Source organism: Podarcis pityusensis (assembly GCF_964106645.2).
Source record: "Podarcis pityusensis genome assembly, chromosome: 13".
NCBI lineage: Eukaryota > Metazoa > Chordata > Lepidosauria > Squamata > Lacertidae > Podarcis > Podarcis pityusensis.
In genome coordinates this window covers 39,069,951-39,093,071 of record NC_138038.1, presented here as the reverse complement: position 1 = coordinate 39,093,071, position 23,121 = coordinate 39,069,951, and the positions used below count along the sequence as shown (strand labels likewise).

The window sequence follows — 23,121 nt, the reverse complement described above, 5'->3', positions numbered from 1 at the left end:
GCATGGGCCGGACCAAATAATGTCAAAGAAACCAAGATTTCACTTTGGGGAATGGTTCTGATTGAACACTCAGGAGGCTGGCACAGCTGAAGACTCCACCCACAATAAACGCTCACCAAAATATACCATTACTGAGCTCAACCTCCTTTCTCACTATATCAGGTATGGCAGCTGCTACTATGGTAAACAAAACAATTCTCAAGGCTGGTAGGTTTCTTTGTTTAAAAATAAACATTTATTAAAATCTCTTGTAGCATGTAAAAGTCAATGTCAATGTGCTGACATATGTTTCGAAGGCATTAATCAGATACTGGCTCTGCGTGACTTTCTTGCCTGAAACTTCATAGATTCTAGACTTCCCAAAGCTCACTAGGCACGGTCCAAGCGTTTGGCATGGGCTGAATAGCCCTACTCAAAATCAATCAAGGACTCATTCTCTGGCTGCTGCTCGCCTTGCTTCTCCTGCCACTTCCGCCTCAGCCTCAAAATATCTTCTCCAAATTGCTGATGGAGCTGGACAAAACCCATGCTGAAGGGACCAGCTTCCACCGCTGGTTTTGTAGTGGGGTGTTTCAAGTCTCTTGCCAAGTGTCTCGGTTGTCCTTCACATTTGGGAGGTTGCTGGTGCTTCAGCATCTGAAACTGTCCCTCCAGCTCCGTCACCAAAGCTCGGAGGTAACAGAAGCCTGCCGTACTGAGAGCTCGCACCCAACCCTCCATGGTTTCTTGGCTCTCGGCCGCCATTTTGTAGGATCGGGCGCCGGGTACGCCATTGGGGTAGGAAATCTCAAAGGTGTGCGGTTCAGATGCAGACTCCTGCAGCTCCACGGTGCAGCCTTCCAGGATGATGAGCCGAAGAGGACCCCGATCTCCCGATTGGTCTCGACAGAAGAGGATATTGCCCCAGAGCTCGCACCAGCATGGCCGGTAGGAGGCTGTGCGGATGCTCTTCTTGTACAGCAATCCCTGCCGGTCTGGGAGATGCCTCAGGTGGGAAGATGCGAGAGCACTGGAGAGGTGGAGTTTCATGGCGGACAGAACCCTGAAAAATGAGGGGTGAAATAATGATGGACGACTGGTGGCAGTGAATGAAACAGGTGGGCATGTCAGGAAAGTACAGGTGATAATGGGCCCAGATATAGAATGGGGGGGGTGTGGGGAAAAAAAAGAGAAATGAGGGAGAGTGTGGAATAACTTAGGGATGGGGTGAAAGGGAATAAGAAAAAATGAAGCAAAGCACATGAAAAAAGGGATCACGCTTTTGAAGGGGAGATGAAAGATCTCTGGCTGTGTACACATCTTACATTTAAAGCACACGCACACGCGCACCCCCCCCCCCCGAAATAGAAAGAATCCTAGGAAATGTAGCTGGTTAAAGGTGCTGGGAAGTATAGCTCCCTGCGGGTAAACTACAGTTGCCAGGATTATTGGGTTGCTTTAAATGTGTGGTGTTTATCCAGCTGGGAGAGATTCTAATTTGGGATGGATTTTTTATTTTATTTTTAAGAAAACTGAACAGGATCTAGAGTAGGATGTTGCAACAAAAGTGGAAATAACTTAATGAAGGAGCAAACCAATTGTGCTATACTGTATAAGCATAACAGGACAGGAGAACATAAACAAATTGAAATAATGGTTTTAGAAGGAGTGAGGACAAAAGGTGGTGAAGGAATAAAAATAATGAAAGGATAGGATGAAGGGCGCCAGAAGAAAAAAGGAGAGGACGAATCTATGCATAATTAAAGAAAATACAGGGAAAGGGGGGAAGCTGGAGAAGAACTGGAGTGAGAGGGAAGGAGCAAGAACTTGCCCAGTTTGTCTTGAAATAAATGTAACTATAGCAAGTTCCCCAAGCAAACATGAGGATATTGTAAAAAAGGGAAACAAATACCCCTGAATGCCCTTACCTTTGGTGTCAGATACGTCTGAGTTCCCTCTTTTGGTTTTCCTTCATGGCAGTTTCTCCTTCTTCCACTCTTCAAGAGGAAACATTTCCCAGGTGAAGGGGCGGGACTACAGCTCACCTGGCGATTCACAAGTCACTTGATCCAGGAAGAGAAGGTAGCTATGGGAGAAGCTTGCCTCCCCTTTGATCGTGGTCCCTTGCTTTCCCCACCCACAATTTCTCTCCCAAGATCAAGAAGAACAAGCAACTAGAAAGAGGAAGTAAGGAACCCACAACCAATTACTGAAACTTAACCTCAAAGGAAAGTTCTCTCTGGTCCTAAAGAGAGTTGTCTTAGAATGGATTCGTTTCAGGAAGAAATAGCTGTGAGGAATGGAGGGTAGGATAATAGAACTGTTGGAAGGGGCCGGAGGGTCATCTAGTCCAACCCCCTGAAATGCAGGAATCTCAATCGTTGGGATCTAAGTTCTAGTTGCTACAGTTCCCTATAAAGTGCCCCCTTTTCTGAGCTTGCCTGTCCCGCTCCCCATGCACCCACCCTGGAATATCATATACTTACTTGTCCATTATTAGTTAAGAAAATATGGTGGTTTCTAGGGATCGGGTATTGTCAGTAATGGCACTGCTGGGGAAAACCAGCAATTTTCATCTCTTGCAGTCTTTAGATGTATTACAAAGATTTTTTCTTTCTTCATTAGGCTTTTGATGAGCAAGTTGTATTCTCTCTCTGCTTACTCTTGGACTCTGTTTTAAAACTTTTCCTTGGAGATGGATCCGTTGCATTTCAGCCTGTCATTCATCTGTGAGAGGCGCAGCATCAACTCTGTATATAATAAGCCAAGTGGAAGGGCTACGAGGGTATAATTATTGGGTCAATAATTCTCAAAGGGTGGAACCCCAAAGACTTGAGCAGCTGGATGCTCCCCGGCAAGGGATGTTTACAGTCTCATTTGACTTGTTGGGGGTGAATGTCCCTCCACTTTTAATTATCACCACCTAATAGTGAGGAAAGGCAGCTCAGGAAAAGTTGTGGCTTTCCTTGATGATGGTTCCCTTCGTTTTGTTTTAGGAGGGAGGGCAACACTGCCATGTTATATTTATTTTCTAATGCCTGTGTCTGGGGACTATGAGGGTCATCTAGTCCAAGCTCTGCAGTGCAGGAATCCTTTGTCCCAATATCAACCCTGAGATTAAGAGTCTCATGCTCTGCCAACTGAGCTATCCCAGCAGCTTGGAATAGCTGGGAGTAAGTCTGTATACCACCCTGGCCTGCACGGCTGTCTTAAGCATATCCTGCGCTGTGGTGCAAAGATCCCTCTGCCTAAGCCTCTGCAAGGGGTCGCTCTCCTCCCACGAAGACTTGGGAGGCAAGCTGCACACCCACAAGCCATGTGGTTGGCGGGGTGCAGCTGGAGGGGGTGCAGGGAAAGGGGAGGCCACTGGCAAAGCCGCACAGCTCCCCCACTCGCTGGGGTGCCCCTGAGAGGCCGGCGCCCTGGCACAACGCACCACTAAGCCCAATGGGAAAGACAGCTCTGTTGGCCTGTCCATGCCCTAAGATCTTTGAGTGAGGTCCTTTTTCAAGTGCTCTTTCTAGTGAAAGGACATTACGTATCGAACAGAGAAGATTTTTACTGTCATGGTACCCTAACTTTTCAATGCAGAAAATATAATTATCGGTGCCAGGCCAAGGCATTTTTCTTTGCCCAGATATTTTAAATGGTTTGTTGCCTCAGTCTGCCTTATCATTTTATAGTTCTTCTTCTCCTCAGTTTATTGTTCATATGAAGTTGTTGCTGTTGTTATTTGGAATAAATATTGTTTATGTTTATTGCACACAACCCTGACATCAGTTTGAATGAAAGTTGGCCTAGAAGTACAGTAAAGTAAATTGTAGCCCAACCCAACAACCGTATTGTGGCATAAGCCCGCTTTGTCTACAGTATTAAGAAACAAGCTACTGCTTGTGGCATGGTAAATTTGTTGGTGCCGCAAGACTCGCTCACTGCAACAAACTAATAGGGCTAAAGACATCTTAAAGGCTGGATTAGTACCCTAATCCACAGATTCTTGCAGGCAACGGCAGCCTCTGCCTTAACTAAACATGGGAATCTCTGCATGCTGTGTCTGGCGGGACATAAAGCCAATAAATAATAATAATATGTGGGGTTGCTTTTTGGGGGGGTGTTATTGGGTTGTTGTTTTTATTTTGATCATTTATTTCATGGTTTTATATTTTGATTTTGTTCTGTGAACCACCCTGATACCTCTGGGTGTGGGTGTGGATATATATATATATATATATATATAACAATATATATATATTGTTTGGTGGCAAGGTAAAGAAGAGGCTTTCTGCATCAGGCTTAAACAAAAGGTTCATCTGCCCTATGATTTGAAAGGGCCAAGGAGATGCTTGCATCTCCTGCAGCTGTTATTCAGGGATACAGTGCCTTGAACCATGGAGGTTCGGTTTAACCATTATGGCTGAGGGTTGTTGCTTGACCTGTTTCAGGAACGTGTGTGGTTCCCTTTTAATTCCACCTGCAGTATTTGCGCCATTAAAACCACATCAGTTTAAAGAACTACTCATTCCTAAGGTCGAAGTCCTATACAGGAGGAAGTCCAGTGTGCATGGCTTTGCACCAAGGCAACCCAAGATACACTGGAGCTGAGCAATAAACTGCACAATTCCTGGGGGCTGCACAGGCTTGGAATGATATACAACTTCCGCCCGAGGAGGAGGAGGTCCAAAATTAGGAAATTACCCGCACCGCGCGCGCGCGCAGGCTTTGCCCACACTCTTCGTGCTAGTCGGCGAGAACGAAGCCGGCGCTTGCCAATACTTTGCGGTCACTTCCGGAGCGCGTGCGCCGCCGCCTGCTTAGCGTCACGTCCTCGTCGAATGGCGCGGCGGGACCCGGATGTTGATTGCCTCGCCGCGGTGGTTTGAGAGTTGGGCAGCGGGGGCTGCGTGAGGACTCAGGTGGGAGTCGCATTCCGTCGCGCGGGGGGGGGGGAGGATGCGAGTGACGTAATGCGCACATTCTAATAGCTCCCGCCCCGCCTGAACGTCTGACTGCGGGGGGTGGGGGGTGGCGGCGGCGTACCTGCCCAGGTGCGCTCCCAGGTCAATGACCCCCCCCTTGCTCACACCTGCAAAGCGTGGGGCGGCCTCCGAGCCGTGCGAAAGGCTTCTTTGGAGTTTGGGAGGCCTCTCCCTCAATTAGTTAGCGTGGTTAATTTAGGAACGTAATTGGTGTCGGGGTTTCTTTTTAATAATAATAATAATAATAATAATATAGAAAACCACCCACATTTTGCCTGGAGTTCATTTGCGTTTTAGTCCTCTGGAGATGATGAAGAGCAGCGAAGCTTGACTACGTTTGGATTATTTCCAGCAGCCAAAGTACAGAGGAGGAGGAGGAGGAGGAATTGTAGAAGAGTTGGAAAGGGACCACGAGGGTCATTTGGTCCGGCCCCTTGCAATGCCGAAATCTTTCACCCAACGTGGGGCTCGAACCCATGGTCCTGGGATTAAGTCTGCCAACTAATTGGAGCATTTTACCTTTCTCCCAAGGCTGCTGTTAACTTTAGTGGTCAGAGCTCAGGTGTTGCACTCCTTGCTCTTTAGAGGCTTATTAGCCTGCACACACACATCCCTTTTTGTGGCCCCCAAATAAAACCTGAGCTATGTGATAAAAATCCTTTTGGAAGCTGAGTAAATTATGTATACAAAACTTAAATGTGCCATTCTTACTAAGAAATTTGGGGTTTCTTAGTGCAGCTATTTCTAAATCAAAGCATTGTGATAGAATACGCAAGAAGTTCTTATTTGCTATCTTTTGTTCATTGAGTTTACGTAACAGGTTGAGATGTATTGTGACAGGATTTGCTTTTGCAGAGGGTAAAACGATGTGTATAAAACACATCTCTGTACCAGTATATGCAGGAAAGATGGAGCCTACAGTTACTTTGTTTACAAACCCTCCCCAGAGACCTGCATGGTGGAGATAAGGCCCCTTCCCCTGAGACCTGCATGGTAGAGATAAGGGTCTTATCAGCAGTGGAAGCAGCATTATGCAAATTCTGGTTAACCAAACCCATCAGAACAGCCAAGCCCCTCTCCTGTGTACCCACAGATAGCTCTCTTGGGTGTCTTGCATCCCCTCTGCCGTCTTTTGAATCTGGTTTGCTTTTCGTAGAGCCATAATGTCAAAACGCAAGGTGACCTTTGAGGACCAAGGCGATGAGGATGAGGAGGAAATGAACTTGCCAAAAAAGAAGGTGAGCTATTCTCCAATATCTTCATATTCAGGGGATAAAGTGAAGGATGAACTGTGCGTTTAAAACATATAAAATCTGGGAGCTTGACTTGAGAATGCACAGTGGCTTATCCTGAAGATTTAGGGGAGCTTAAAAGAGGGATAAGCTGCTGATTTGGAAAAAAAATCCCTCTAAACTAGTGATGCTGGGGAATACAGGCAGATTCTTCAGTTTCTGAATGGATAATTTCTACATTCTTTACCAACTCCCAACCCCCTTTAACAGCTGGTGGAACCTGCAGTTGGAGGACCAGGCAGCCGCTTTAAGGGCAAGCACTCATTGGACAGTGATGAGGAGGATGACGAGGAGGAAGGGCGAGGCAGCAAATATGACATCCTTGCATCAGATGATGTAGAAGGTAAGTATGGAACTGGAACCATGGTATGTGTACATATTTGGATATTGAGATTCTGTATTCTGTGATATTTCTACTTTCTGAAACCCCAAAAAACAGCAAGCCAGCCACTAGACCTTATAAAGATAAGAGGGGCTACTTTTGCTTGGAATTGCAGTGGTATGGATGTGGCAGACCTAAAGGAAATGGAGCCATTGAGTATCTATTTCAGTACTTAAGGGGGGACATCTGCATGAAAACTAAGGCTGCAATCCAGGGACACCTGGGAGTAAATCCCACTGAATTTAATAGGATTTAATTCTGAGTAGATATGCGTGGGATTGGGCTGTATGTGTTCAAAGCCCTTTGGATACATTATTTCATTAAGCCTTACAGCATCCTTTTAAAGTAGGTTGTGTTTAGGTATTCACAAATTTTAGAAGGTCTTGGAAGTGAAGACAATATTTTGGGTTGTTGAGACCCTTTAAGAGGCCTTATGCAAGTTTTGTTCAGAGGTAAGCCCACTGTGTTCATTGGCACTTACTCCCAGGTAAGTGTGCATAGGATTGTAGCCCCTGATCTCATAACTACACCTCTATGGAAGATCAGCGCTCCCCAGTTCCTCTGTGGAAGATGAATACTCCCCAATTCAGCTCCATATATTTGGAGCTTGTATGGGGTGGGGGGGAATAGGAGCTCACTGGGAGGCTGGCCATTGGAGTGGCTGGAGTATCTTGGCCATCCACCACTGGTCATCCCCAGCCGCAACCCCAGAGTCGGCCACGACTGGACCTAATGGTCAGGGGTCCCTTTACCTTATAAACACTATTGGATGTACTAGGGCTAGCAGAATTACAATTGCAGAGCAGAAGGATTCATAGGGGATAGGGCTATCGATGCCCACGGACCATGATGGCTGTGCTCTGCTTCCACAGCTGGAGTCAGCAATGGTTCAGAATACCAGTTGCTGGAAACCACAGGCGGGGAGAGGGCTCTAGTGCTCAAATCTAGCTGGCTTTCTACAGGCAACTGATTGGCCACTGTGAGAATGCGGGACTGCATGGGCCACTGGCCTGATCCAGCAGACTCTTCTCAAGGTGTTGGTGTTGAAATATACCGTATTTTTCGCCCTATAGGACACACTTTTTCCCCTCCAAAAATGAAGGGGAAATGTGTGTGTGTCCTATGGGGTGAATGCAGGCTTTCGCTAAAGCCTGGAGAGCGAGTGGGGTCGGTGTGCACCGACCCCTCTCGCTCTCCAGGCTTCAGGAAGCTCTCCGCAAGCCTTGGGAGCTCCGCGGGTGTTCCCGTCGGGCTCCCAAGGCTTGCGGATAGCAGCCTGCATCCCGAAGCCTGGGGCGCGCTGCACAGAGCGCCCCGGGCTTCGGGCAGATATCGGGCAGCCCCACAAGCTCAGGGGACAGCAGGAAGGCGCAGCGCCACCATCCCGCTGTTCCCCGACCTGGTTTGGAGGCTGGCGCTGGGGAGAAGCGTGCTTCTCCCCAGCGCCAGCCCCACAAGCTCGGGGGACAGCGGGGAGGCGGAGCGCCGCCATCCCGCTGTTCCCCAACCTGGTTTTGGGGGGGAAATAAAGGAAAAATTTTTTTCCTTTATTTCCCCCCCCAAAAAACTAGGTGCGCCCTATGGGGCGAAAAATACGGTATATAATTTTTTTTTTAAAATGCCCAGTAGCACCTTAGAGACCAACTAAGTTTGTTCTTAGTATAAGTTTTCATGTGCATGTACACTTCTTCAGTGTTGGTGTTAATTAAGTTTATATACCACCCTATACCCAGAGGTCTCTGGGCGGTTCACAGAAAAGATTGCGACATATATAATCAGAATAAAAACGGCAACTCAGTAACACCGCCCCCCCCCGAAAAGAGCCACATTTTAAAAGGGTATAGGATGTTCTTACGGTTTCGTATCAGCCCTGCTCTAGTGATTTATTAAAGTTAACTGTCATTTTATTTTAGTATTATGAGAGGCTGTTCCATCATAATTTGATTCCCCCCCCTTCTTATTTACCCTCGTAGGGCAGGAATCTGCAACTATTGACTATGAAGATGGGGTCCGGATCACTCCATTCAATTTGCAGGAGGAGATGGAAGAAGGCCATTTTGATTCAGAAGGCAACTACTTCTTGAAGAAAGAGGCGATGATTCGGGATAACTGGTTGGACAACATAGATTGGGTAAGGTTGCCTGTCTGGGCTGAGCAGAAGACAGTCTGTGCAAACAGGGAGCTGATAACCTTGGCTGTTCCTACAGTGTGTAGAGAGAGGGGCTGGGTTGATTCCCCAGTTGCACTGTAGCAGGAAGCAAAGCGTCAGTTTTTGTGCTTGCATTGTACAATCATAAATACAGAGATTCCAGGAAGTAATTCTGAAATGTCTGCAAGAGGGAACAGCAGTAGGGGGAATGGGCTATAGTTCTGCGGCCAGGACAGGAGTGAACTGGGTTCATGGCTCAAATCTGGGTACCATAAGTAGTCAGAAATAAATCAGGTTGATTGTAATAACTAAGCTGCTTTCCTGCATGGTCCGAAGGACTTACTGCTCTTGGAGTAATTCTGAGACAAGATAGCCTTGGAGACAGCAGCTCTCTCAAACCCCAGTGAGCTAGTAAGTGGGAATAATGTTGCTCTCTTACTTCCATGGCTTTTTACTACAAAAATTGGGGAACCAGTGAATTAATGTTGCATCAAACAAGGCTGATATGATTCTTGGGAATATCTAATAGGAACAGGGAGTGCAAATAACAAAAAAGGATATTATTTCTGGCTTGCGGCACCTGCTAGAGTTCTTTGACTGGATCTGAAGCCCATACATTGGGATAGTAGAGTAGGGACCCTGAGGACCATGTCGTCCAACCCCCTGCCATCCAGGAATTTGCAGCTGCCCTATTACGGGGATCGAACCTGCAACCTTGGCGTCATCAGCACCATGCTCTAACAAGCTGAGCTCATCCGCATTTTGTAATGGTCTGCCACTTGCCTCTTACGGCTTTCCTGTCCCTTTCGCTTCCCAACCAGGTCAGGATAAAGGAGCAGCGTCCTGGTCAGAAGAAGCCGCCGCTAGATTCTGCCGATGAAGACGAGGAAGAGGATCTTGAAGTGGGACGGGCACCTTTGGACAAGAAGGCGCTGCTGGAAGGGATGGTGGCCTTGGTGCTGCCTGGCGAGACGGTGGCCAGAGCCATCCAGAGGCTGGGAGACAAGGGCGGGCCTAAGAACAGCGGGCGTCAGAGGAGGCCCTGGAGCCGCCTCAAGGCAGAGGAAGCAGAGCCAGCCGAGGAGGGAGAGCCCCAGAAGCCCGGGTCGCCAGAACGGAAAGAGCAGCTGGAGCGCCTCTCGGGGCTGGCTGACCAAATGGTGGCGCGAGGCGTGTATGAGATCTACCAGGAGACTCGGGAGAAGCTGGCACTGCGGCTCCGGGCGCTGGAGCAGCCTCCTGCAGCAGTATCCGCAGCCGAACCGGAGCTCGATATGTTTGCTGAGGATATTGATGAAGCGAAACTGGGGGAGAAGACACCAGCGGGTGAGTCCTTTTGTTGGGAACTGCGTTGCTGTTTTGGGAAGACCAAAAATGCATGATTTGCAAATAATAATAATAATAATTTAGCAACTCTGTGATCCCCTGATCAGCCAGGGGCACCCAGGCTGATAACTCAACAAGGATCCTACCCAAACTTCCCCTCAGGCCGCTCCAAGTTGCATAAGGGCATATGGAAATATTACGCGAATGTCTTTTGTTCCCTTTAACCTTCCGCATTCAAAATTTGACGTTGTGAAATTTGAAGTTAATTGCTGTTGAGCTAATTAGCACATAGGAGATCCCGATGATAAGTAAATGGATGAGAGACTTCATGCATCGACGTGGGCTGGTGCCGATCTAAGACAATTGTTCTGCCTTAGATAAGCTGGCACAGCCTAGAAGTGCAAAATCTGGACTATTCTTGCACACCACCATTCATTGGGAACTGTGTTGCTGTTTTGGGAAGACCAAAAATGCATGATTTGCTAATAATAATAATAATAATAATCCCCTGGCGCAGCTGCTTGCTTAGATTTACGGCTGCAAATAGGGGAAGGTGTGTTGTGCTCATTTTCTGCCTGCAGAGAAAAGTATTACCTCTTGGGAAAAGGCTTCTGCTCTTAAGATTCTCTCCAATACTTGAGCTTTCAGCATGCAGGGTGTTTCTGTGGGGAAGCATTCAAATGTGGGATCACCCACCAGTCCCCCAGAATCCTGATGTTTGAAGTAGTACAGCTGTACTACATGACTGTCCTGATTGTATTTCGGATCTTAGCCGTTGGGTTATTGTTGGAATTGGCAACCTGACACAAGTTCTAACATTCTTCCGGCAGTGGGAAGTGAGGAGCAAAAGCAGGGCGATGACGATGCTCTCTCTGTGGTCATGTGGGAATACAAATGGGAGAACACAAACACGTCCGAACTCTATGGCCCCTTTAGCAGCTCCCAGATGCAGGTAAGAGACAAAGTGGGGCAGTCAAACCGCTGTTATTTCTCATATTTCTTCATGTCTCTCTCTTGTCTTAGGTCTTGTTTTCATCATTCAGTCTTCATTCTTTCCGCCTATACCAGTGGCCTTTCGTTGATAATTTTTTGTTTTTCCATCCTTTCAGTAGCCTTTGGTTTTTTCCTCCCTCTTTTCTTTTTTATGTTCATTTCTTCCCCTAAATCTTCGATCTTCATGTCCATCTCTATCCATTTATTGTTCCTGGGTGTATAAGTCTTGTCCGTAGTTGCAAGTGCACTTCTCTGTGGCTTGCCTGCTGAGGTGAGTGAGCAGCTGTGGGCATATTGGAGAAGCAATGTGTTAGATTTCTTACCTGCTCTTTACCATGTGGTCCCAGGTGTGTTGCAGCAATAAAATATAAATCATAAAAACAAATAAAACATTGGTAACTGTAAAACAAGAAAAGTGTAAAAACAATTAAAAGTAGTTCCATATGTAAAAATAATGCAGACATTTAATGAAAGTATATGCAAAGACAGTGAAGAATAATTCCTGTACACTGGGATTATGAACTCCACTTAAGCAAGGAAATCATATTGCTAGAGAAGTTGTTTCGATTTGTAGTGACAGCTGTCAAGCTGCATCAAGGATTTTTTAACACTAATGTAATCAGTTGCTACAGAGATCATTTTGGTTACATTTACTACTGCAATTCTTTGTTCTGAAAGATGATGTCCTTCAGTTTGTTAAACCTCCTCTTTCTGTGCTCCTCCTGATGGAAATACGCAGATGGGGACAGATAGATCCCTACTTTAAGTCGTTTATGTACTGTCTTATATATTATTTACTACAAAGCTCGATGACTAATCAACAAAATGTCTGATTACTGGAACGGCGTCCGAGCACTGAACCACTGGTATAGCACAAGTGGACTCCTTATTACCGCATTTGCAATTGTTCAAGATAAAATCTATTTTGGAAAGAGAAGAAATGAGCATTTCACCACTGATATATTACGAGTGAACTGTTTATTTACTGTGTTGGCAATTGTTTAAGATAATATCTCTGAGTAGGCTGCCTAGAAGTGCAAAATCTGGACTATTCTTGCACACCACCATTCATTTTCTCTGAAAATATTGCCAGCAATGTGTGTTGTGCAATATCTCAGTTACAAAACTGGGCATTGGGTGCAGAATTCGGGTTCTGCAGAATCTCCGGTTTCATCTTTAAAGCCAAGTTTCTAGCCTTTCACAACCTTCATTTCCATGCCTGTTTTTGAGTGAAAACCACCTAACACATTTTAGTTTGTAGGACCCCCACGTCCATTAGGTGCACCAACTTTTTTTTTTTGGCTCTCCATGTATGCAGATTTTGTTGGTCCCCTTGATATGCTAACGTCAGTCGTGTTTGAATTTGCTGGTTATGTTGATAATTTCCCCCCAGTGCTTGTTTGTTCACTTCATCCCCTGGCTCCAACCAGTTTGCCAGCTCCATCTCTTCTTTCTCTCAGCAATTCCCTTTCTCCTTCAACACTTTCCTCTTGTGTATCCCTCCAGGACTGGGTATCCCAAGGCTATTTCCCTGATGGGGTCTACTGCCGGAAGGTGGAGAATTCTGAGGGCCAGTTCTACAATTCCAAGCGCATTGATTTTGACCTCTACACGTGATCGGAACCCGCCTCCTGCCCCACAGAGCACAAGAGATGCAACTCAACACAGCGGCGGACTGAAAGAACTTGCCGGACTTTAGGGGGTGGGGGCCAGGGAAGGAGAGGGGTGTGTGTGTTTGTGTGCGTGTGTTTGCAGAGGGAAAGAGGGAGAGGTTTGATTTGCCGTCTCATTCTGAGGTTGCTTCGCATTTTGCGAGAAATAAAAAGAATCAACCTTAAATTGGCTGGGTTGGTTACTGTTTCCCTGCTGATGATTCCCGTGTGTTGGGCACAGGTTAGGGATTGGCATGCAGCCTTCTAGCTGCCAGTTCTTGTCTGCTCCTCAATGCTTCCAGTAGCATCTTAAGTGATGGGGAGGAGAGACTGTCATACACAAGCAAATAGAAGATTTGGGGGGAGGTAGAGGGTAAAACTAGTTGCCATTCAGTGACATAGTTCACTGCTCTACCATCTTGCACAATATTTGGTGGAGAAATTGTGGTTTACTTTGTGTCTATTACTATTTTCATCTGTAGGGATCGACTTAAAGGGGGCCTTTTTTTACCCAAACTTACTCATGACTCAAATTTTATTCATTGCTCTTCAGCTCCTTTATACTACCCCACTCCTTGTTACGAACCTCATGAGAAGGCCATGCTTTTAAGTGTGCCCCTCCCCCTTTCATCTACACCCATTCCTCTTAGGTCTTACAGGGTAGAGTGTTTAGGCAAATCAGATGGTGGCTTCCCTTTGTAATACACACTAGTCCAGAGCCCTTAAAACAAGACAGGTATTTTTGGTACATGCACAGATTTTTTTAAATGGACAATTGCAGAAATTAAAGCCAACAGCAAAATAAAAACAACTTCTAGATATTGGCCGCATACAGATATTTTGGTGTTCTGAAAGGGCAGCAAGTTAATTAGTTATTACAGTATTTTTTATTGTCGGGGAGAGGTGATCACGAGATTTCCTGCCACAAGCGCAGAAAATAATTTCATGAGCTTTGGAAACTATGCAACTTGACTTGGGGGTGGCGTGGAGAGATTTCTGCTCCGCCTGAGGCAACAAAATGCTTTGGGCTGTTCCTGTTCATAATGAAGAAACCTCATTTTCAAAGAGGATGCTAGGAAAGAGGTTGCCTTTAGTTTCTGTGATGCTGGTCCAGTCGGTTATCCAGTAGATCAGAGCTCATTTAAGATCTTGTAAGTCGGCCATCCAGCACAACTGTCCCACACTCAAGTAAATAGTCACATTACTTCCTCAGAAGCTAGAATTTCCACAATATATTTATTGTGGGTTCTTATCTTTAAAAGATGAAAACATCCCGCTAGCAGGCTCAGACGTATGGATAATGGGTTAATGTTCTGGCGGTGAGAAACAAGCCACTGATGTACAGACCAAAATAGAGGTTTGGTAGTCTGAAGTCCACATTTCCTCCATATGGGGAATCTAGTGCTCTGGATAGTATACTGCCCCATCATTCCTGGTGATTTTGTCATTCTGGCTGGGGCTGATGGGATTTGGGAGTCCAGCACCACACGTTCTAACCCCTTCCTTTAAGATGTCTTACTGGAATACACTGGAAAACATCCCTAGCACAGTTTTCTGTGTCTATTGATGGGTCGCCCTCTAGGAAGCACATCCTGAAAGTGATGACGACCTTGTGTTTGCCCCCAGCACCTGATATGCAGGGGTATACTTTTGCTGAACATTGGACATTCAGTGGCGAGAAAAACTTTGTTAGGTTTTGTCTGTCCCATGCAACCAAAATGGAATGGAAGAAAGCCTCTGGGGAAAGAGGCAGGCCTACTCTGTTAATTTAACATTGTCTAGCATTTAATGTTGGGCGTGGTTTGTAGGTGGCGCAAATCAGAGATTCATGCTGAAACTGAGGGGGGAACGGATACTGGTGTGGCAATAATAGGAAATGAGATGCCAGACTTTGCAGCAGCGCAGTCTCCATGCAAGTTGGCCGCAGAGGACTGGATGAAGCAACAGCATGGAGCCTGCCGTCGAAACGAAGTGGATTCTCAAAGCTGCTTTCTTTCTCTGCCTTGGCTGGTGTACGTACTGCAGCTCGACTTTGGCTTGTGGGGCAGGTGTAGGGTTGCCAACTGATCCCAAAGGAACTGGCTTTGGCTTGTTCCTGTGTCTTCAACAGCAAGTTGATCTGCAGCAATCGGCAGGTGAATCTGTTCTCAGCTTGGAGAAAAGTAGTGCCACCTGCTTACAGCTGTTTAAAAGGCACAGGAGCAGGGGTTGGGGTTTTTTTTTTTAATGGTTATAGTTGTAGCCATCAGGAGTGGGGCAGCTGGTTGGGTTGCAGGTAAACTGAATCAGGGCTAATGGGGGGGAGCAGGGAGGGGGCTGCAGTGTTTTAGACAGTGACTTTAAAAAAGGAACAAAAACTTACCGTGCGTGGGAAGGCTTGCTCAGTCAAGCACTGAAATGGGGATTTTTTAAAAACCAAAAAATGTTTCTACAGGTCTAGTGGTATTAAGTGCTTACTAAATAATAACCCCACTTTGCATTTATTTTGCCTGTGTTTAAAGCCTGTTGCACTAATCCATTGTATTGTTACAACAGCCCTGTAAGGTAGGTTAATATTCATCTCTCCATATTGTTTGGGGCGGTGCATTGAGTTGTTGAAAGCTACCTTGAGAGTTTGGGGCTAAAATCTGAGACCTTCCTCCCTCGCACAACCAATATGAGGCTAATTAATACTGCCCCACTGTGCAGGGAGGTTACCAGGATTACAGAGGCTGGCTCAAGATGTTCAGCAGACAGCCACTTTATAGACTACTGCAGTGTGTAACGTGGGGCTACCCTTGAAGGCTACCCAGCATCTTCAGTTTGTTCCAAAACAGGGCAGTGGGTTTGAAAACGAGAGATGCGTGGTCTTGCAAAACATGTCGCTGCTCTTCAATGATGTTCACTGGCTTTCCAAATTCACCCAGGCTTTTAGTAAACAGAAATGTTGAGTCTTTAGTGATGCCTATTGTTTTTAACTTTCGTGTCCTCTTTTTTTGTCGCTACTTCATCTGGCTGCTTTTACTGTATATCTTTTTTTAAATAACCTGTTTTCCCTCCTATTATTTGAGATTTGATTGTAAGCCACCTTTGACATTCCTTCAGAATTGAAAAGTGGGATAGAAACGCTTACATAAACAAATGAGATAGTAGACTCCTGAGGTGGTCGAGTGGACTGTACCACTTGAGACCGCAAGTATAATGCTGTATTATTATTATTTTTTTAAAGCAGCCCTCCATCTGGACAAACACAAAACTAGAACTGCAGGGAAAAGCAAGGGTGGGAAAGCTCAGCCCATGGACGCCAGGCCAAATTTTCCCTAAATCACGCCAGATGTCATATGTAACACCAGGTGTGGGGCAGGAAGAGGCATGGCACATCCTATCCCTGCAGCAAACAGGACTGAACTCTCTGTGCATCAGATGAAGGGTGGAAAACTCAATCCTGCTTGGTGGAAGTACCTGAGAAGGCTCCTTGCACGTGAGGGTACATCATGCACCTGAACCCTGCAGAAAGCGGGACTGAACTCCCCTTGTCAAAGGCGGCTGGAAGAACAGGGGGCTAGGGGAGAGAGAAAGAGCTGGGACCATTGTCCCCAAAAGCTCTAGTAGACTGGCAGCTTTCATTTTAGTCCAACACTGGTGGCGGAAGAGTATCCTTTGCCCCACCTGAGGGCAGCAGACTACCGTATGTTCCGGCATATAAGATGACTTTTTAACCCAGGAAAATCTTCTCAAAAGTTGGGGGTCATCTTATACGGCCAGTCGTCTTATATGCCGGAAAATACGGTAGATTGGAGCTGCAGGGCAGCAGATGACATGGTACAGACACCTCTGCTTCCCACCATCCTGTAGCTGCTTGGTGTACACACACACACACACACACACACACACACAGACAGACAGACAGACACACAGACACACACCAAGCATCTTATGTTTGAAGCTGTTTCCTCAGCCTTCCAAATGGTAGGACCACCTCCGCCTTGGCATCAAGCCAATGTTTAAGGGCATCTGGGCTGCCTGCCGCTTCCCCAGTGGGGTCACTGAGGGCATCTTGCACAAGGGAGATGACACGGCTTCCTGGCCTCTGGTTGCTAGAGTTACTTCAGGGAGCAAAAAGGCCTCCTCGCCGCCACAAACCCTTCCCTTTCTTTTTCCACTGTGTGCATTCTGACACATTCTGTGAAGAAATAACATGCACCCACTGGCACGCTAAGAAAACTCATGGGGATTCAGGGCATTGCAAAGGTGTGGAAGAGGCCATAAGAATGGGAAGGAGAATAAGGGTCAAATGACTCATCTAGCCATCTCTTTGTCAACGGAGAAGCCGCGTGTTGGGGAATGTCCAAATGTGGCCAACTTCCTCCCGGCCAGACATGTGGGTCAAGAGCCAAATGTATGCATGAGGAAATAAAATATTAAAACTCATACGCTAAAAGCAGTGGCGCCTGCGATGGGGGTGGGCTTGCATCCTGCTGCAGCCAGGCTATCCCTAGGAATATTGGGCATTTTTGTAGCATTTTTGAGCACGCTGAGCCCATTTACATATGCTGTTTTGTTGTAAAACTTCTGCAGAGAGCTTGGAAAGTAGGTCAGCAGCACTATTATTTCTGCCCCCATCATCATTGCAGAGCAGGGGTTGCTGCTGGGAGAGAATGATTGCCTGAGGGAGCTTTCTGCATGTGCAAGATTTGAACGACTTGTAGAATCAAATAATTTGTAGCATTGGAAGAGACCCAGAGAGTCATCTAGTCCAACCCCCCTGCAATGCAGGAATCTCAAGTAAAGCGTCCATAACAGACGGCCACCCAACCTCTGCTTAAAAACCCCCAAGGAAGGAGAGTCTACAACCTCCTGAGGGGGCCTCTTTCACTGTGGAACAGCTCTTACGATCAGAAAAAAATCTTCCTGATCCATAGTTCAGCCATTAGGTTACGCCAGCTCCATGTAGCTCTCTTGGAAAGTGCCAACCACAGACTTTCCACCCCAGCATTTGGAAAGCACAGACTTCATCCAAGCAGTCAGAGGTTGTCTTGTTTCCAAAGAGCAGCATGTGAACTTCAGCTTCCTCAGCTGCTGGCTGTTTGTGTTTCTCTTCTCTGGCATTTCCCCCTCCTTCCTTGAACCTTCCCTTACTGTTTGCCCCTTCCACCCACTTGCAAGCTTCTCAGGCCTCCTGTCTCCTTTTCCTAGACACCTGTTGCTTCTACCTGTGGCCACTTGTCCACATTTCCTAGAGACAAGATGTGTCCATTCCCCAGCCAAAGATTTACCGTATTTTTTGCTCTATAAGACGCACCAGACCACAAGACGCACCTAGTTTTGGGAGGAGGAAAACAAGAAAAAAAATATTCTGAATCTCAGAAGCCAGAACAGCAAGAGGGATTGCTGCGTAGTGAAAGCAGCAATCCCTCTTGCTGTTCTGGCTTCTGGGATAGCTGCGCAGCCTGCATTCGCTCCATAAGACGTGCACACATTTCCCCTTACTTTTTAGGAGGGAAAAAGTGAGTCTTATAGAGCAAAAAATACGGTAACTGCCAGAGACCCCTGGGAAGAAAACAGAACCATGTGCTGGCTCCAGGGTTTTTTTTTTGGGGGGGGGGGCTACAGGCAAAATATCCCGAACAGGCCTCCTCCCTGCCCATTCACTTCCTTTTGGGCCCAGTCTGTATAACTATCCAGCATATAACTCTAGCCACCTATAGTAACAAGATGTAAACAAGGTTTCTCCCCTCTCCCCAAAGGAACAATGATTTACCAGGGACTGGGGTGAGTCAATAGGGACAGCTGGAGCACAGGCATAATATACAATATTCACGGTGGTAAAATGTGTAATAATATATGGACACTTGGGCCTGTTTATTCAATTGGTAGCCTCTCCAGTTGCTCCCCCACCCCCCAACCCAAGGCTGCTTTCAGGTGGGGCTTTTAACAAAAATTGTTTTAAGCTCAAATTGGAACTTGGACATCTTCCACATCTGGAAGAGCCCCTGGCAGCTTGTGAAAAGGAAATGTTTTCTTTGCGGTGTTGATGTGCCGAACTCTCTGTGCCACAGCATTCTGCTACCATTTTCCACTCTAGGTTCTGCAGTCTCTTCAGATTTCAACATCATTGATACAGAGACTCTGGTGTTTTTCCGAGGTGACAAGGCCTCTCAGTTTGGCTACCGTGTCGTCCAGACGAGAGCGGACGACGGCACGTCCTGGTGAGAACCAAACTGTTGCCAGTTTATTTTGTTCAGAGCAGCCACATGCCTGTAAACAGTCGTTTTCTAAAACTTGCTCCCCTCGTGCAGGTTGGTAGTGAGTGCCCCCATGTCAGGCAACCGGACGGGATCGCTTTTCCGCTGCTTGTATGATACAGAGAAGTGCCAGCCAGTGGTTCTCCACCACAACAGTAAGCTAAAAATTTGTGTGCCTCCATTCTTCTGAAGGTGAGAGTGTCGCATCTGATCATTTTATCTCCTGAGAAGAGAGGGAACTCTTGAGGGCATATGTGCACTACAGACTGATACGGATTCTACAATTCCCTATTTTCATCAGTTAAATTTTGGAGGGTATGCAGAATAGCTAGGAACTGTGTGTGCGTATTAATATCCATGAGACATGGGGACAAAGTCTCTTTATATATTATAATTATATATTATAAGTCTCACTTACATGTTTGTCTCTTTTTTCCACATGCCATCTCTCCTTGTCTGAAACAAAGATACCTCTGGAATATCTCTGGGACTTTCGCTGGCGGCCGATAAATCAGACTCAAAAATAATAGTAAGTAAAACCAGAGTGGAATCAAATAGCAAAATAGTGCAAATCCATGGGTGGGCCTGCGTTTGCAGTGTCTGTCACTCAGAAAGGAGGTGAAACAGAGGCAGCCCTGTCATTAGTGAGAATGAGGCAGCCGCCTCAAGCAGCTGATTCAGGGCGTAATTAAAGGAGAATAAAATATTTTAAAATTTATTAATATTGTATTTTTACTGTCAGGGATGGGAAGAGGGGCTTGTGGGATTTTCTGCTTCAGGTGACAGAATAACTTGACCAGCTGTGGGTGTCTTGCAACTTGGCTTTGGAGAGAAAATATTGAGCTCAAGCAGAAAATGCACTGACCTGGCCTTGAGGAGGAATTTCTCTCAATTTGGCTGAGACAATCTAGAGTCACATCTATAGCATACATTTAAAGCACAGTTATGTCACTTTAACAGCCTTTGCTCCCCTGAAAGAATCATGGGAAATGTAGTTTAAGGATGCTTGGAATTGTAGCTCTGTGGGGAGTCTCCTAACAACTCTCAGCACCCTTACCAAACTACAGTTCCCAGGATTCTTTGGGGGAAGCCATGGTACAAGAGTGCTTTAAACATTTCAATAAATAAGTCTATGGTGTGGATATGACCTAGGTGAATTAGCTTAAGAGACAGGGACCCCATGGCTGTTTTCATCCTTCCTGTCCACACAGGCCTGTGGCCCAACATGGGAGCGTCGATGTGGGGACTTTGATTATCTGAATGGTGTCTGCTATATCATGAGCAATTTTAACCAACCTGCCAAAGAGATCCATCCAGCTTTCCAAGGTAAGATTTGGAGAAAATTAGCTTCACATGCCTCATAGCATATTGCATTAATAAGCTAGGTTGGGGAGCATCGGTTTGGTAAAGGGGAAGAGGAGACAGTCATGCGCATGAAGTTGGACCAAGGTTGTCACACATATTGTGTCCTTTTAAGTGCTGCAGCACAGTTAGAAATTCAGTATGTACAGCTTTTCACCATTGCTGCATCTGCATGCCAGGTGAGAGTTATTCTGCAGTTCTAGCATCCCAAGATAAGCTTTGGCCTACCCCATATTGTATTTATCAGGCTATCCCCTTTGAGTTCCATGGCAATTCTCTCCAGTCAAACCATTCTTTTTGTACATTGCTCTGTAACACACAGTGACCCAATATGTCAATTACAAATAAGGAATTTTGACCACTGCAAATCATACTTGCACACCTCCAGAATGGTATCTTCTACCTGCATCGTGTCTCTCAGAGGTCACTCTCCTGAAGATGTGGATGTTTGATTTGGGGTGACTCACAGCTTAGTTTGGGGTACATGTCCTTGGTTCCTTGTTCATTTTGTTTTTGACTATTATTGATGTGGGCTTGTACACCTGGCAATGTCATGTACTAAAACCAAATACTCGGTTGGACATAATTCTGGAACATCTCATGTTCCCTTGGAGGTGTGGCTCTGTGATTTGTGGCAGCCCAAAGTTTAATTTGGGATGTTCAGACCCAATTCCTCATTTGCAGTTGTTACCTGAGATTATCATGTGTTAAAGACCGTTGTGCAAAGGGTTCTGACTGGAGAGAAATGTTGTGGCTCTTGAATGGGACAATCCCCACATTATGGAGACCTGCAAAGTTTATTTTAGGATGCTGGGGCATATCGGCTTCTGTTCGTCGTTGAGGCTATTCATTTGTCTTTGTTTTGGGATGTCGTGGGAATGCAATCCATTTTCCACACTCATCCTGCCTCTTCTCCACTCAGAGTGCACTGTTGGCGTGGATGCTGTGATCTTATTTGACGACTCTGGGAGCATTTCTGATGGTTCCTTTCTCACAGTGAAGAACTTCACCCTTCAGCTAATGGCTTCTGTTTCTGAGGCAGATGTGCAGGTGAGAGCAATAAGGAGCTTGTTGGCGCTGCATGTGGGAAGTGACTGGGTGGGTGGGTGTCACTGGGCTTTGCTTCTTAGGTCACACCCCCTCCATAGTTTCAAAGCACTCTTATAGCATTTAAGCAGTCATGGCTTCCCTCAAAGAACACCAGCTTGTTAAGGGTGTTGAGACTCATAATTCCCCTTTCTCAGATTTCTGAGAGGGTTCTTTCCCAGCCCCACCTGGAGATGCTGAGGATTAAACCTGGACTTTTTGCATGCAAAGCAGATGCTCTACCATTGAGTTTGAGTTTGAGTTTCACCTGGTCACAGGCCCTGCCAAGTTTGAAAGGAACCCCCATGTGGCACCGGTCATTCTTCATCTGCTGCCCTTAATTCTGTACTCCTTCCCCGTCACTGCCATTGCTAAGCTTTTGGGCTGGGCTGCCCTTCTCATGCCCTCTTGTTACTACTGCTTGCTTTAGAAAAATATATTGAATGGTTGGGCATCAGGTGCTGTGAAGTGAACCACTGTGTCAGCTAGACTTATTTACCCAGAATGCTTCTGGGCAGCACACGACAGGCAGCTCAAGGCTGGCAGATGTGGTGGTATGCAGCACACACCACAGTTTCCCACCACTCTAACAATTGCCACTCACCATTTGGTGTCATTTGCCAGAGAGGAGCTCCTGGGCTTCAAAGTCCTGAATGTTGACTAACGGTGCCGAAGTGTGGGGTGTGCTCGCTGTATTTTCATTGATGACATAAGCCATTCTCCAAATGATATTGATTCTTCACATGTGCATCCGAACTCCCCACTGCATGGGGAAAGAGGAGCAGTGCAACTTTCCGTTGTCATGTCTTCCAGTTTGCTATGGTCCAGTTTTCCACTGAAGTCAACCTGGTTTTTGATTTTAACTACTACAATGCATTTAAAAGCAAGGTGAAGGAAATAGTCGACGCAATTCAACAGACCAAAGGAAATACTCACACCCCGACTGCCATCCGCTATGTGGCGTGAGTACCAGGGAAATGAATTTTTGGGTTGGAGGAAGAGCCAGGTGCCTTTTGCCCCTTCAGACCCAAGCCAAATGCTGCCTTCTTTGCAGGGATAAAGTCTTCTTACCCAAGCTTGGCATGCGACCTCACAGCAAGAAACTCCTCATTGTCTTGACCGATGGCGTATCCAATGACGGGAAAACCACATTTGATGTCGCTATACAGGCTGCAGATAAGAAAGGCATCATCCGTTATGCCATTGGGGTATGGAGTTCAAAACCATCATTGAGGTTGCAATGTGTGGATTCTGTGGCTGCACCATGCAAGCAGACAAGTGCAGGATCAGTACCTTGGGGAACCAAGTGCTGAGGTTATATGTGGCAGGGACCCATTAGTAACGGGGGGGGGGGGGGGGACACAAGACGTCTTTATAGAAATTCCCTGTTGCTTGTTCCAGGTTGGCAGACAAACTAGAACAGATGAGCTGAACACAATTGCTTCGTCACCTAATAATGTTTTCGAAGTCGACAGCTTTGATGCGCTCAGTAGCATTCAGAACCAGCTGAAGGACAAGATATTTGCCATTGAAGGTCAGTGTCGCAAGGTGATGGAGCATCTTTGCCGATGCTCAGTTTTGTCCAAGAACTATAGGCGTGGTACAGTAAAGGGGGGGCCCAGGCTGTAAATAACTGAAGTACCTAACAAGGGAATGAAGTTTAAGTTTCAGAATTCACAAAATGACATGGGCACTGTGGA

At 46.3% G+C, this 23,121-nt stretch overlaps 3 protein-coding genes across 5 annotated transcripts in view; 2 read left to right on the top strand and 1 right to left on the bottom strand.

Moving 5' to 3' along the window:
- Window positions 1–212: 212 nt before the first annotated feature.
- LOC308461208 (sesquipedalian-1-like) lies at window positions 213–2,159 on the bottom strand. Its single transcript, XM_080977947.1, has 2 exons — window positions 1,908–2,159; window positions 213–1,042 (listed from the first exon to the last, which is right to left on the bottom strand). The coding sequence occupies exon 2, from the start codon at window positions 1,027–1,029 to the stop codon at window positions 409–411; it is 621 nt and encodes a 206-aa protein (XP_080834073.1). The 5' UTR covers window positions 1,030–1,042; window positions 1,908–2,159; the 3' UTR covers window positions 213–408.
- Window positions 2,160–4,734: 2,575 nt separating this feature from the next.
- Window positions 4,735–12,936, top strand: CD2BP2 (CD2 cytoplasmic tail binding protein 2). Its single transcript, XM_080977924.1, has 7 exons — window positions 4,735–4,892; window positions 6,112–6,193; window positions 6,458–6,590; window positions 8,603–8,760; window positions 9,600–10,104; window positions 10,935–11,056; window positions 12,604–12,936. The coding sequence occupies exons 2-7, from the start codon at window positions 6,119–6,121 to the stop codon at window positions 12,712–12,714; spliced, it is 1,104 nt and encodes a 367-aa protein (XP_080834050.1). The 5' UTR covers window positions 4,735–4,892; window positions 6,112–6,118; the 3' UTR covers window positions 12,715–12,936.
- A 1,658-nt stretch (window positions 12,937–14,594) lies between these two features.
- Window positions 14,595–23,121, top strand: part of LOC308461180 (integrin alpha-X-like) — a 29,753-nt gene continuing 21,226 nt past the window's right edge. The window contains exons 1-9 of one of the 3 annotated variants that reach the window (XM_080977872.1): window positions 14,595–14,761; window positions 18,814–18,937; window positions 19,028–19,128; window positions 19,441–19,502; window positions 20,185–20,299; window positions 21,258–21,385; window positions 22,235–22,383; window positions 22,476–22,629; window positions 22,823–22,955. In XM_080977872.1, coding sequence (XP_080833998.1) covers window positions 14,698–14,761; window positions 18,814–18,937; window positions 19,028–19,128; window positions 19,441–19,502; window positions 20,185–20,299; window positions 21,258–21,385; window positions 22,235–22,383; window positions 22,476–22,629; window positions 22,823–22,955 — 1,030 coding nt within the window. In that variant the 5' untranslated portion in view covers window positions 14,595–14,697. Of the gene's footprint in view, window positions 14,762–17,057; window positions 17,128–18,369; window positions 18,501–18,813; window positions 18,938–19,027; window positions 19,129–19,440; window positions 19,503–20,184; window positions 20,300–21,257; window positions 21,386–22,234; window positions 22,384–22,475; window positions 22,630–22,822; window positions 22,956–23,121 lie in introns of those variants that run through there. The other 2 variants (XM_080977873.1, XM_080977874.1) reach the window with 2 other exon arrangements.